Below are 15,266 nucleotides of genomic sequence, written 5' to 3'. Positions count from 1 at the left end.
GGTGGTTTCCCATTCTGACCATGTACTCAAATCAGGAGCAAGCGGATATGCACTTTATGTACGCAGGGTAATCTGCTGGTGACAAGGCCTGTACCCATTGCAGATGTTAAGGATATAGTTGGTGTTCTCACAACACTCTCCAAATAGTCGAATGTTGAACAGTCAGTTGCACTGCTATTCTGCGTGTGCTGATTCCAGGAGTGGCATGCACAACATCCAAAATCACCCCCTCTACTTCAGAAGTCGTAGATCTTGGTCGTCCTATGTCAGCAGCACGAGGTGTAAAGGTCCAATGTTAACAAAAGCGGAGATGGATACCTTCAAACATTTTCCTGTCTGGACATCTTCGTTCTGGGAACCTTTCGTGGTACAAATGACGAGCCTCCAGAGCAATGCCGTCCGCCAAACCGTACATAAAGTGCATATCCGCTTGCTCCTGATTTCAGTACATGGTCGGAATGGAAAACCACCAGATTCTGTCAGTACCTTGTGATGAAGGAAATCACCTGCAGGAGATAAGACATTCCGGTTAATAACTTGGGAACCAAGTATTTCCGGAACTATGTTGATATAAAATATTTTTATTGTCTACATATGAGGAACTCATTCCTGAAGTTATGCCATGTATTTTTGACACACCCTGTATAGGACCAACCAAAAAAAAACTATCTCCACATGACCTGACCATCCAAACCTCCAAGTTTATCTGGTTCTTCCCTGAATTTATTAAAGCTACCTACATTCACAACAACAGATGGAAGTTTATTCCAACAATCAACTACCTGCTGGCTGAAGGCAAACTTCGGCATATCTGTCCTACAACCATCCTTCCTCAATTTGAATAAATGGCACTTCATTTGTGCAGTCTGAGCAAGAGGAAGAATGCCATCTGCATTGAGCTCGCTCAGTCCATTCAAACACCTCAATCAGATCACCTCACAAGTGCCTAGTCTCCAGATGCTGCACTTTACAGAAACTGAAGTCTTTCTTCGTAAGACCATCATTTTGTTCCCCTCATCAATCTTGCTAGCCTCCTCTACATTCATTCCAGCAAATCTACATTCTTCTTAAAATGAAGCTTCCAGACCTGTATGCAGCACTCAAAATGCATTACCTTATAAAATGGGACAATCACCTCCTCATCCCTGCTAGCAAAACTGCTGTATCTCATTCACAAAACCCGAATGGCTGTCCTGGTAGCTTGTCTGTATTGCTCAGAACTTCATATCTGACTGCACAATTACCCAAATCTTTTTCGTTTTCCACCACTCTGAGTACCAACACAGTACCAAACATAGTACCACATAGTTACTACGTTAATCCAAGATTACTACTACCCATCTGCAGTACCTTGCATTTGTCAGTGTTAAATTTCAATTACTATTTTTCATCCCATCTGCCAAATTTTTCTAGATTTTGTTGCAGCAGCAGCATACCCTGATTAAGGTCATTAACACCCAGACAACCTTTATATGAAACTTAGACATTAAGTCTGATATTCCTTCATCGATATCATTAATAAATACAGAAAACAACAATGAGCTCAGCACTAAAAATGGGGGATGTGACTAATAACATTAATCCAAGTAATGCAGTGTCCATTCATCCAATCATCAACCCACCCAATCATCCCTTTATCCATAGCAGTAACTTGCTTTTAATGCCACGCAACTTCAATTGGTACAGAAGTGTTTCATTTGCAATGTCAAAAGCTTTTTTGAAATCCAAGCATATGACATCAAAATTATTTTTTACATACAGTTCCTTGTTACTGCATCACAATTTCCAATCAAATGATCACCAGTTGGTCAGAGATGAGCACCAATAAACAAATCCATGTTGTGACTACAGTATAACTGCATTCTTGTCTGCATTACTTCTTTAACCAGTAACTACATTATTTTCTCTAGAACAGAAGTTAGGATAGATCCCATTCATCCCAGGTGGTTTTTTCGGGTTTAGCTTCAATTTCTCTTTCATTTTCCTCTGTTGTCACAAAATCATTTACCTATCCATTAGAATTTGAAGAACTTTAGTTCCTCCTTCCCTAAAGAATCCCTCACATGTGTGAATGTAGATTTACATGATGCATTCTTTCAAAGTGAAGTTATTCCTCTGATGGTGTGGCCAGCAAGATCTCTAGTCCTGATTCTGACAAGGCAATTCTAGGATATTTTACAGAAGAGAACAGAGCACTATGTCTTCCTCTAGGGGTCCTACATGCACTAAGATCTGCTCTTGTATAGAGGATAGGATTTATTACCACAGAGCTTTATCACTGGCTTTCAAAAAGCATAAAAATATAGTGTGGAAATTTGTTGTCTGTAGGAGGTGAACAATTCCTATTAAATAAGTAAATTATGCAACACTGGCACTGCATAAATACTGTATTTTGATGGTATTCCTCCATGGACAATTAATTACAATCCATCAAGTACATACTTTTCTAGATATAACATTATTATATCTAGAAAATCCCACATTTTACCGTTAAATTTGACTTCTCGTTCCACATTTTACTCTGAATGTAATATGTTTAAATATAACAAACAGGGCCAGGGTATGTCTGCCAGGGGCAAAAGTTGATGACGTTGTAGAGCAGATATCTTTTAAGAGGGCAAAAGATGATATTGTTGTACACGCTGGAACTAATGACATTAAGAGTAAGAGATCTAACAAGTACAGGTCAATGTTGAAAAAAAGTCACGATTTAGGGTTGAATGTGAGTGTCTGCAAATCTGCCAAGACACAACAGGAGGGAGTATATGATAAGTCTTGTCAATCAATTCAGCCCTGGAGAGATTCTGCAAGGCTCATGGGATAGATTTTTTTCAGCGTAGTCTGTGCTTGTTGACAGGAAAGACTGCTTCTACAGGGATGGGTTAAACTTAAATAGAAAGGAAGCAAGAATATTTGCTGATGGTATCGAGGCAGCGTTAGGTAGGTCGGAAAACAGCTAGCTTGGGAGGATACACAGACTAAAAGGTTAACAGTGGCCGCAGGCAGAGTTAAAAGTGATTCTTACACTGCTTCTATTAGAATGAGAAGCAGCCTGGAAAGCAAGTTCTGGAGATTTCCAGGACTGCTGGGAGTCATAGTGAAACAAGTAAATACATGGGCTGTGTTAGCATAACTTGTTTGTTTGTTTGTTATTTGGTTTTTAGGAGCATTAGCAACTAAGGCCATATTGCTCCGGTTAGCATAACTAAGAGTAGAAACAGGTGATTGTACGCCAATGCTAGGAGTATAATAAATTTGATGAGTTTGAAGTGCTGGTTGAGACATCAAAGGCAGATATTGTTGGGATACCAAAGACATGGTGTCACACAGATATAATCAGTGCAGAATTGGAATTTGGAGCGTACAATGTGTACAGAAAGGACAGATAGGACAGGAAGGGAGGAGGGTTTATGCTGTTAGTTAAGAAACACATAATATCTAAGGAAGTGCATCCAACTGATGTTGGTGGACAATGCAATGTTGAGCCAGTTTGGTGTGACATAAGCACTGGGAAAGGGAAAATGAGAGTAGGTGTGTGTTATAGGCCTAATGAATCTGATGAGTATAATGAGCAATTGTGCAGATAAATAAGAGTAGGCCAGTAAATAAGAATGTCTTATAATGGGAGATTTTAACTTTCCAGATACTGACTGGCACTTGTGGGTTGGTCACACACACATACACACACACTAGCAAGACTTTGGTGGATTTATTGGATGACTGTTTTCTATAGTAACATGTTCGAGAGGCAAAAAGTGGGAGTAATACTTTTGATATGATAATTAGGAGTGATTATTCATGAATTAAGAATTTGCAGATAAAGGAACCGCTGGGTGACGGTGATCACAATGTACTGGTGTGGGATTCACTTAAAGATGTAACTACCATCAAGGGTAAAGGGAAGGGCTCTTGCTTTCGCAATGGTGAATACGAGGGGTCTCAGGCAGTTTTTAAATTCTATACAATGGGATCTACTGATGATGTTACCAATGTTGAATTCTAAATGGGAAGCCTTCAGGGACTTAATCTTGGAGCCTACTAGGCTTTTCATACAAACTAAGGAATAGTGTTCTAAGTTTAGGCCTAAATGGATGTGTGATGAATTAATGAGGCTCATGGCAGAGAAGAAAAATGTATGGGATGTATATAAAGTATCAGGTGACACAGAAGCCTACAGCAGATATAAGCTAGTGTGTAATCAAGTCACAAAAGAGGTTAGGCAGGAGAAGGCAGATTACGAGAAATCTTTGGCAAAGAATGCAAAGAAAAACAGCAAAGAGTTCTTTACTTATGTAAATGCTAGAACAGAACAGAGGTTCCCAAACTTTCTCGGTTCATGGCGCCCTTAGTGTCAATGTAATTTTTACACAGTACCCCTAGACCAAAATAAATAACTAACACAGTGGTTTTCGACTTTTAAATATATATCTATATAATAATTTTATTCTTTATATAGAGATACTAAATAAAGATCAATTATAAATCACCACAAAATTAAAAAGATACGGTACAATGGATACCGTATACCTTTTTATAATGAAATAAATATATAAATTTCAAAAAAAAAATAACTTTAAGTAACTTAAACAAAAATTATATGGCACCCCAAGAAAGTTGTTGAGGCACCCTAGTGTGCTGCAGCACCCCGGATGAAAACCACTGCTCTAGAAGCAAAGCAATGAATCAGATTGAACCACTTAACATAGGTTGACTACTGATGATCATGCTCAGGTAGCTGATAAACTGAATGAGTATTTTGCATCTACATTCACACAGGAGGAGTTATTCAAGGTGGGGAACGCCAGAAGTTTATCGAACTCTAACAGAGAGCTCAGCAATTTTGTAATTGCTGAGAGCAGAGTGGAGGAGAAATTGTTGAAGTTAAACATATGGAAGGCACCTGGGGTGGACAATATCTATCCAGGTATATTAAAGGAGGCAGTAAAGCAAGTAAGAAACCCTTAGCCATAATTACGAAAGCTTCTTTGGACTCAGGGGAGGTCCCCACGGACTGGAGGTGTGCAAATGAATAACCAATTCACAAAGGGGGTTCAAAAGGTGACACAAGTAACTACAGACCTGTTAATTTAACTTGTGTTCTGGGGAAAATAATGGAGTCACTGGTTAAAGAAGCATTGCAGGATCATCTAGAAACAGCATGGGTTTGTTAAAGGGAGGTCTTGTCTTACCAATTTCATTGGATACTATGATGTGGTCACAAAGGAACTGGATGCAAAAAATTATTTTAATATCATATACTTGGATTTCAGGAAAGCTTTTGATACTGTTGCACATGGGCGACTGCTGTGCAATTGGAGCAGTATGGCATTAAGGGTAAGTTCCTACAATGGATAAAGGGATGGCTGAGTGGGAGACAACAGGGAGTGGTAATTAATGGACACTGCTCTTGGGGACGAATGTTATTAGTGGAGTTTTCCAGGGTTCGGTGCTGGGCCCATTGTTGTTTTGTGTATTCATCAATGATAATGATGACATATCAAACTTAATGTCCAAGTTTGCAGATGATACAAAGGTTGTCAGGGTTGTTAATGACAGTAAAGACAGTATGCTATTCCAACTGAATCTAGATAAGTTCGGAAAATGGGCTGAGAAGTGGCAAATAAAGTTTGACACTGACAAATGCAAAGCACTGCATATGGGTACCAATAATACAAGAGAAACATACCGACTGTGTGGTACTACACTCAGGGAAGTGGAAAGTGAAAAAGACCTGAGAATAATTGTGCAGTCAGATATGAAGTTCGCTGAGCAGTGCAGATGGGCTGCCAGGGCAGGTCATGGAGTCTTGTTAATGATATCTAGGAATTTTGTTAGCAGGGACAGGGAGGTGATTATCTCATTGTACAATGGTCAGGCCACACCTTGAATACTGTGTACAGGTCTGGAGGCCTCATTTTATGAAAGAAGTAGAGTTTCTAGAATAAGTACAAAGAATTGGTGAGGGGAACAAAGGGTTGCTGTCCTAAAGGCTTAAGTTCTGCAAATTGCAGTACCTGGAGTGAAGGCACCTGTGAGGTGATCTGATTGAGGTGTATAAAGACCTGAATGGGTTGAGCAAGTTGAATGCTGATGGAATTCTTCCTCTTGTTCAGATTCCACACCTGAGAGGGCATAAATTCAAATTGAGGAAAGACAGTTGTAGAATAGATGTGTGAAAATTTGCCTTTAGCCAGCAGGCAGTTGATTGGTGGAAGACTTCCATCTCGTGTTGTGGAAGCTGATAGCCTAAATAAATTTAAGGCTGAGCTGGACAGGCATTTGAAAATGGGAGGGTTTTTTTTTTTTTTTGCTGATGCTGCATAAGCAGCATCAGCAAAATGCCTCTACTAATGCTAATATACAGTAGAACCTCAAAAAATCCAATATTCAAAAATAGAGAATTTTCAAAAATTCGGCACTTTTGAATATTTCTCAGTGTACTCGACTGTACAAGGCAGAGGGGGAATAAGCTAACCATACAGTACAATTCAGGGTTGTTAATGACAGTAAAGACAGTATGCTATTCCAACTGAATCTAGATAAGTTCGGAAAATGGGCTGAGAAGTGGCAGTATTTTAAGTATAGTACTTAAAAGAGCAGCACAGGTAATGGGTTATGCATTATGATCTATCAATAATTTTCTCACACCAGTTTCTTTCTGTTCTACATATTTCTTAGACTATATGACATCAAATTATTTATTTAGTTTTTAAGGCAATAACTCATTAAAAAAATATTGCACAATCACACATCATCTACACTGGAAGCAGCATTCACAAACCCGTGACACCTTTATTACTTAGGCAAGTACATTACTCATTAGATCAATCCAGCAGTATGGGTTAAAATTTCGGCTTAATGCTAGCAGCTAGCATTCTATGGAAATTATTGGAATCAGAGCTACTGCAAATGAAAATAAATTATCCCTGGATACTTAGGGTATCAGAAATCTGCAGCTTTCAAAAAGCTGATTCCAAGGATACCAGATTAATCAGGTTCTGCTGTAATTAATAGGGAATATCAATAATATAAAATTCTTCTTTGTTCCAGTTAGCTTATATATGCTCCTAAATAATCTCAAACATCCACAACCTGAGAAAACAGTGAAAGATGAAAATTGTGTTCCTGGATTAAAAAAAAAGAAAAGACTGGACAGCTGTATACATGGCAGAGATAATATGAAGCAGAGGTAGCATTAGTGTATTGATCTCAGGAAAGTCACTACAACAATAATTATCTGAACTTGGTATTCCAAAGACCACAATGCTAACATATGAAGGTTGGCAGGGTTGTTAATGACAATCAGCGGGTGATTAACTGCTGGAACAAAACTTCCATCTGTTGTCGTAGAATTTGACACCTTAAATTCAAGGCAGAACTAGAAAAACATTTGGGGTGAATGGATGGGTGAAACAGGCAGGGTTGTTTTTTTTTTTTTTTTATTGGCTTAACCTTATTATTATTTTTTAATTTAAGCTTGCTTTCTTGCATCATATGCCTCTACTAATGCTAATATTAATTGTGAGAGGAGGGGGAAAGTAGTTCCCACGTAATACTGTGGGGTACATTCGAATATCACGTGTGGGGTCAATATTTGCACTTCACCTCAGAATCAAGTTCCAAAAATTTTTGCTATTTTGAAAGTTAAATTATTACCTAATCTATTATAAGTTTTTATTTATATAACAGTAATGTGTTTATGTTCTTTTTTAATCAGATCTAAATATTGGTAATGGCTAAACGTGATACTTCAACTCCATTTGGGAATTACTATCGCCCAACATTACTTTACCCTAGTGTTTCTTTATTAGACTGTGAAGAATGCTGTTTCATGTATCGGTGCATATTTTTGCTAACAATTATCAAAAAATACTGTTGATATCTCTAGCAATATAAATAAATCATTCACAAATTTTATCCTGATTATAATCATAATCTTCCAGATTTGTTTCCTAACAAGACAGTATGCTACTGCAACAGGATCTAGAAAAGTTGAGCAGACAGGCAGAGAGGTGGCAACTGAAGTTGAACATTAACAAATGTAAAGTACTGCATATGGGTAGCCCTAGAGCAGTGGGTTTCAACCGGGGTGCCACGGAACCTTAGGGTGCCGCAACAACATTCCATGGGTGCCACGTAATTTGGTGCCACTCAATATATATATATATATATATATATATATATATATATATATATATATATATATTGAGAAAATTGAGTAGGGGTGCCGTTATTAAAAAAAGGTTGAAAACCACTGCCCTAGAGTAACATATCAACTGTGTGGTACTAAACGCAGAGTGGTAGAGAATGAAAAAGACCCAGGGGTAATTGTGCAGTCAGATATTAAGTTTTCTGAGCAGTGCAGACAGTCTGCAAGAGTAGCTCATGGTGTCTTGTCAATAATATACAGGAATTTTTCTAGCAGGGATAAGGTGATTATCCTCTTGTATAAGGCAATCGTCAGGCCACCTTGAGTACTGTATGCAGGTCTGGAGGCCTCATTTTAGGAAGGATGTAGAGCTGCTGGAATGAGTACAGAGAAGGATAACGAGATTATGATTGGAACAAACAGTTACTGTTACCAAGAAAGGCTTAAGTTCTGCAGTGTAATAGTAATAGAGGCACGTCATGCAAGAAAGCAAGCATACGAGCTTATGCAGCATCAGTCAAAAAATATATATATATATATATTCACACGACCATTCCTTCTAAACATTTGTCCAATTCTCCTTGAATTTATTTAACCTGTCAACTTCCACAACAGATGGAAGTTTGTTCCAGCAATTAACCACCCGCTGGCTAAAGGTAATTTTGCACGTCTATTCTACACCTGTCTTTCCTCAATTTGAATTTATGCCCCCTTAAGTTCGTAATCTGGGCAAGCAGAAGAATCCCATCAGAATTCGGCATCCTCAACCCATTTAAGGCCTTCATCTCAATCAGTTCACCTTGTAGGTGCAGAGTCTCCAGCCGCTGCAATTTGCAGAACATAAGCCTCTCTTGGTAACAGCAAAGCTTTGTTCCCCTCACCAATCTTGTTGTCCTTCTCTGTACATGCTCAAGCAAATCTACATCCTTTCTAAAATGAGGCCCCCAGATCTGTAGGCAGTACTCAAGGCCTTATCATTGCCTTATACAAAGGGATAATCACCTTTTCCCTGCTAGCAAAATTCCTGTATATCATTGGCAAAACCCCATGACCCGCCTTGCAGCATGTCTGCATTGCTCAGAAAACTTCATATCTGACTGCACAATTACTCAAAGGTCTTATTCATTTTCTACCACCTTAAGTGTAGTACCACAGAGTTGATATGTTCCTTTGGGGTTACTTCTACCCATATGCAGTACTTTGCATTTGTCAATGTTAAACTTCAGTTGTCACTTCTCAGCCCATCTGCCCAAATTTTCTAGATCCTGTTGCAGTAACACACTGTCATTAACAACCCTGCCAATCTTTGTACCATCTGCAAACTTCGACAATAAGTCATATTCCTTCATCAATACAAAGGGTACAAGGAAAGTTTTGCAATATGACGCAACAATGAATCACAGGAAGCTGCTTGTTGCTGCATGTTGAGACATGTTCATACATGCATAGTAGCTGCCGCGCCAAGTCGATGGGCTGTTATTCATTAGTAGTGAGAGTGTAAAGTGCTTGTGATGGCATCGTGGTCACGAAATGAGATAAGGACAGTTTTGCGGTATAATTTCGTGCGTGGTTTAACCATAGACCAGTGCTTAGAAGAAATGACTCTTGCACTAGATGATGATTATCCACATCGTACAACGATATTCAGGTGGTACAGAGAATTCCAAAGGGGAAATTTCACTCTGGAGGATTCTGAGAGGCCGGGAAGGCCACGAACGTCGGTTACGGAGGGAAAACGTTACTGCTGTGAGGAAAATGCTTGACGAAAACAGGCGAGTGACCTACCAACAGATAGAGGATACTTTGGGCCTAAATGCACCAGCAATTCGTTCGATTCTGCAAGATCATTTGCACGTGAAGAAACTTTGTTCTCTCTGGGTGCCGCATCAACTGACTGATGAGCAGATGACACGACGTGTGACTTGGTGCCGGGAGATGTTAAAAAAGTTTGATAAGGGACAATCTCAGTATGTGAACAACATCATGACAGGTGACGAGACTTGGCTGTACTATTACGATCTGCCAACCAAGGCTCAAAACAAAGTTTGATGATGACGACACACCCGTAATTGTCAGAAAATCCCGATCTGTAAAGAAGAAAATGATAGCTGTATTTTTCAAATCAAGTGGAATTGTGGAACGTGTCGTTTTGGACACACAGAAGACAGTCACAGCTAAGTGGTATACTGAACAATGCCTGCCTAAAGTCATTGGATCTATGAAGAACCTGCGGCCAAAGTCAAGAATGGACACCTGGTACCTCCATCACGATAATGCTGCAGCTCACCGCGCCAAAGCCTGCACCGAATATTTGACCACGACAGGACTGAAACTTCTCGAGCACCCTCCCTACAGTCCAAACCTTGCTCCCTGCGACTTTGCACTGTTCCCGCATGTGAAAATGAAGCTAAAAGGGAGGCGGTTTTCCAGTGATGAGGACCTTCTACGGGCTTGGGACAACGAGTGTGCTTTACTCCCTAGTGAAACTTGGCAGAACTGGTTTAAAGATTGGTTTCGGAGGATGGAGAGGTGTATTGAATGTAGAGGAAATTACTTTGAAAAAATTAAATAAACAAAGCTGTATTGCAAAACTTTCCTAGTACCCTTTGTATCATTGAAAAATATACAAAACAATAGTGGGCCCAACACCAAACCCTGTGGAACTCCACTAATAACATCGAAGAGCAGAATCCACTGATTACCACTTTGTCTTCTCCCACTCAAGTCTGGAGTGGGAGAAGTGTCTAGAGACTAGGTACTTGCAAGGTGATCTGATTGAGGTGTATAAGGTCATGAATGGTATGAGCAAGCTGGACGCTGATGGGATTCTTCCTCTTTCCCAGATTAATCACTTGAGGGGACAAATTCAAATTTAGGAAAGACAGTTGTAGAATAGAGTTGTACAATAGAAATTTGCCTTTAGCCAGTGGGTGGTTGTTAGCTGGAACTAACTTTAATCAATGTTGACATCTTAAATATATTCAAGACAGAACTACGCAAAAATTTTGGGTGAATGGACGGGTAAAACGGGAAGGGTTTTTTTTTTTTGCTGATGCTGTATAAGCTTGCTTTCTTGCGTCATATGCCTCTACTAATGCTAATTGCAGTGGGGGGGGGGACCGTTCCACGTAATGCTGTGGGGTACGTTCGAAAATCGCGCGTAGGGTCAATTTTGGACTTTCACCTCAGGATCGAGTTCCAAAAATTTTCGCTACTTCGAAAATTAAATTATTACTTAATCTATTTACGTCTTTATTAATGTGTTTATTTTCTTTTTAATGAGCTCTAAATATTGGTAATGACATGATACTGCAACTCCATTCGGGAATTGGTATCGCCCAACATTACCTTACACGGGTATTTCTTTATCAGACCATGAAGAATGCTGTTTCGTGTATCGGTGCATATTTATGCTAACAATTATCAAAAAATACCGTTGACATCCCTGGCAATATAAATAAATCATTCACAACTTTTATCCTGATTATAATCATAATCTTCCAAATTTGTTTCCTAACATGAAAAGGAAAAATTGCGTAAAAGAGCTTTAAAAGTCTACGTAAAGACGCATTTCTTTCCTTTCCATTTGTTATAATTTCCGCGACCGGTAAAATTTCATAAGCACTGATTGATTGTTCTCCAGAGCTTTAAGGAAAGAACGCATTTACCTTTCAACCCTCACAAAAAAGTTCATAAGGAATGTATATTCCACAGTTTACTTACAATATCCCACTACATGATGTACACACAAATGATCCAGCAGTGATGTTAACATACGTAGGCCCCCGCTGATGACAATCAAAACAATATTTATTTGCTGCTAAGGCCACAAGTTCTCTTAAAGTTTTTAAATTCTTTTCATCTTGCGATCGCTCCTTCGCAGCCATTTTAACTCAATCCTTCCGGAAAGTCGTTCGAGTTGATTTGTCTTACGGCGTCATTCGCAACTTACAAAACATGAAAAACTGCATGACCCTTGTTTAGTGACGTCAGACAGAAAAAAAGAAACCTAGTGCACCACCATGCTTAAACTTTATGTAAACTCAAATTTAAATTTGGATGAAAAACAGCCACAGCAATCTGAGAAGACCCTCGTGAACTATTCGAACAATAACTACAAAATAGTAGCATGCAAATAAGTAATACCGATAAAGGTGGCTAGCATGCAAATAACTAATGCCGATGAATGGCCACTTAAAATAATTATTTCAAGAGAAACTGCTATAAACTGTGGGATGGGGAGATATGATGCAAAAATAACAGTCGACTAGAATTACGAGCAAGTTAAAGTTTAGAACTGTCATCTGTGCGCCCTTGCTAGTATCACAGTGGATAGCGCCACTGCATTTTCTCCCAGTGTGGAAAAATCGTTGACACAATACCGGTCGCCGGCCAAAGTTCATAAATAGTTCATTTCGATAAAAAAAAAAAAAAAAAAGGAAGTTTTATGTGCTGCTTTGTGTTTTATACGATAAACGAGTTAGTCGGTCACAGTGTGAAACACTTGTTTACACTCACGAAATACTATTTATACAACTCACACTCAACGAATACTGTTTACACAATATACACTCACGAAATACTATTTATACAACTCACACTCAACGAATACTGTTTACACAATATACATTCACGGCATACTAACATATTATATACGCTATTTAATTTCAGCAGCCCACGATCCAATAAAACCTGCTGATCTGATTACCACAATTATGCAATCAGTTTCTTACAGTTTAAGACTATTGCACTGACATATACAGTTGCAAAACTGTCGTGCCGCCAGTCCATCACTGGGCGAGAGTTCGACGGTTAAGTCGGTATAGATCTTAAAGAAAATGGAGATTGTTTCTTTTATTCTAAACAAGAATTAATTTCTGGTAATTGCAGGTATCATTCCTATATCTTAGAGACATGCTATGCTTCATAATTTTAGTAATCTGGAAACAAATTCTAGATAATCCGAGCCAGTTCCAAAACAAGAATTGCTAACATTCTCTAAACCACCAAATAAAAAATACATGTATCTATACAAAACAGATACTTTAACAAAAATTCCCTTATAATGAAGTTTTAATCAACGTTAAATGACCGAGGAAGTTAAAAAAGATCACAGAATAAAAGTGACTGGCGATACTGAATCGATACTTACTCTTTCCAAAGATTGGAGAGACAGCAATACATCAATAGCTTCAAGCAGTTCCAGAAATTAATGTTAGTTACGATCACGTCTCTTAATAATCTCACTATCTCAAGAGACCATGTAATGGTAGAGTTAACGTATTTCCCTTTTTTCCACCTGTCAGTTGTGATGGGATTCTTCCTCTTACTCGCACTATACACATGAGGTGACATAAATTCAAATTGTTGTTGTTGTTTTAGGGTTTTAGGAACATCGGCGACTAAGGCCATATTGCTCCGTATACATTGTCTGAAAATTGCATGTGTTCTATGGTCAATTTCTGTTTGCTAGACGAAAAACCTGAGTTGCAGAAAAAAAAAAAAAAAAACCATCGTACTCTCGCCTGAAACCGGCTAACCCACACTCATTGTGAAATGCCCATAAAATTCCTCACGTCATCGACGGTACTAGATGACGTGAGGAATTTTTATGACGACGGAACCGGTACTACAAACAGTGATCTTCGTTAGGAGTCAGAAGACAAAGATAATTCAAAATTCAGATCAGCAGGAACTGATGATGAAACACCATTCAAAGCAAAGGGAAGGGGAATAAGGTTGGCAATAGAGGAAGGTCTGTCGAGCAAAATCTGGCTGATATTGAAAATGTTCCTTGGGTTCTATATGTGTAGGTCCAGTTCCACATACATAACACTAGCAACAGTAATATGAGGTTGACAACGATCAGTATACTGGCGACAAAAAGAAAAGAATGTGAACATAGCTCCATCGCTCAACAATATTAATGGAAGTAATCGGTGGACGTCGTCAATTCCAATCGCTGGGCGTCGTCTCCTGGTTGAAGATGTTGCACCCGCTGTAAGTGAAATGGATACAAGCTGTGCTCACGTAATGTTCGCCATACCGATACGCGTAGAAATTCTTCGTGTGCAAATAGTAGGACTACGTTCTACAGACTGAAGAATGTGTGCTATTTCACGCACATTTTGTTCAGTTGCACTTTCAGAAGAAATATGAAGCGCTGTGAACTGTACCACCCTCATGCAGTTTGGCTGTTGAATCCGGTATTTTGCGGTTAGGAAACCGTCATCTGTATTCTCTACAAGCAGCAATAGCACTTACACCACAAAAACCGTAGAGAAACGCCATATCAGCATATTCAGTATGTGTAAAGATGTGCGGCATTCTTAATAACACTTATAACACTAAACAGTGTCAGGTTATAACTGCTTCTTGGTCACATCTGATTCAGGGAACCGTGCGCACCAGTATCAAACGGCTGTATCTCCGTATCCATTGCCAATTGGACAAATGTTTATATGATTTTTTTACTCAGAATAATCGATACTATAACCTCCCTAAATATTTACTGTTCCTCCTGAATCAACCTGTATATACGGTGCTCGACAAAATTAATAGAACAAAATGCTTTTCGTGAATAATTTATTGTGAACAGTGGCGCCGAAGTGGAATATTTGATAGAATAGGCAACCTTGCATGAAAATTCAGTGTCCAATAGAATTCACCTTACAAGAAATTGATCCACCTTAATACCACCTTACAGAGCCGCATATTATGCAACTAATTCATGCCTATTGAAGTGATATGCATGCCGGGAATGGATTGATGTGGCCACAACCCGTGAAAATTCGGATTGTGGCCACATCACTTCATTTCCGTTTGTTCGCTTGCTCAGTGGGATTGCCACATCTCCAGTATTCAGGATGGCAAGTCACGGTCATTTAGATGACTCTTTGAGATGGCGGGTCGTTGAACGACTTGAAGCCAGGCAGTCGTAGGCGGAGATGGCACGTTGGCTTAATATGTCACACAGTGTCGTGTTGGGACTATGGGAGTAGTTTCAGGTGACAGAAACCAATACAAGAAAAGCTTGCTAAAATCGCCCGACGGCGACATTAACCAGAACAGACCACTATCTGGCTTAACAACAAGACAAGATAAATCCCTATGATGT

The 15,266-nt window shown here is 39.1% G+C and overlaps 1 protein-coding gene across 2 annotated transcripts in view; it reads right to left on the bottom strand.

Annotated features, from left to right (window-relative positions):
- LOC150091096 (uncharacterized) overlaps nt 1-12,071 on the bottom strand; it is a 95,438-nt gene extending 83,367 nt beyond the window's left edge. For both annotated transcript variants that reach the window (XM_090374249.1, XM_090374240.1), the window contains exon 1: nt 11,873-12,071. In XM_090374249.1, coding sequence (XP_090230375.1) covers nt 11,873-12,036 — 164 coding nt within the window. In that variant the 5' untranslated portion in view covers nt 12,037-12,071. The remainder of the gene's footprint in view (nt 1-11,872) is intronic.
- Nucleotides 12,072-15,266: the final 3,195 nt, after the last annotated feature.

Source organism: Mastigoproctus giganteus, chromosome 1 (assembly GCF_048544385.1).
Source record: "Mastigoproctus giganteus isolate SK-2022 chromosome 1, ASM4854438v1, whole genome shotgun sequence".
In the NCBI taxonomy this organism is placed as follows: domain Eukaryota; kingdom Metazoa; phylum Arthropoda; class Arachnida; order Uropygi; family Thelyphonidae; genus Mastigoproctus; species Mastigoproctus giganteus.
The sequence above is the reverse complement of the archived record's forward strand: the minus strand, read 5'-3'. Positions and strand labels throughout refer to the sequence as shown.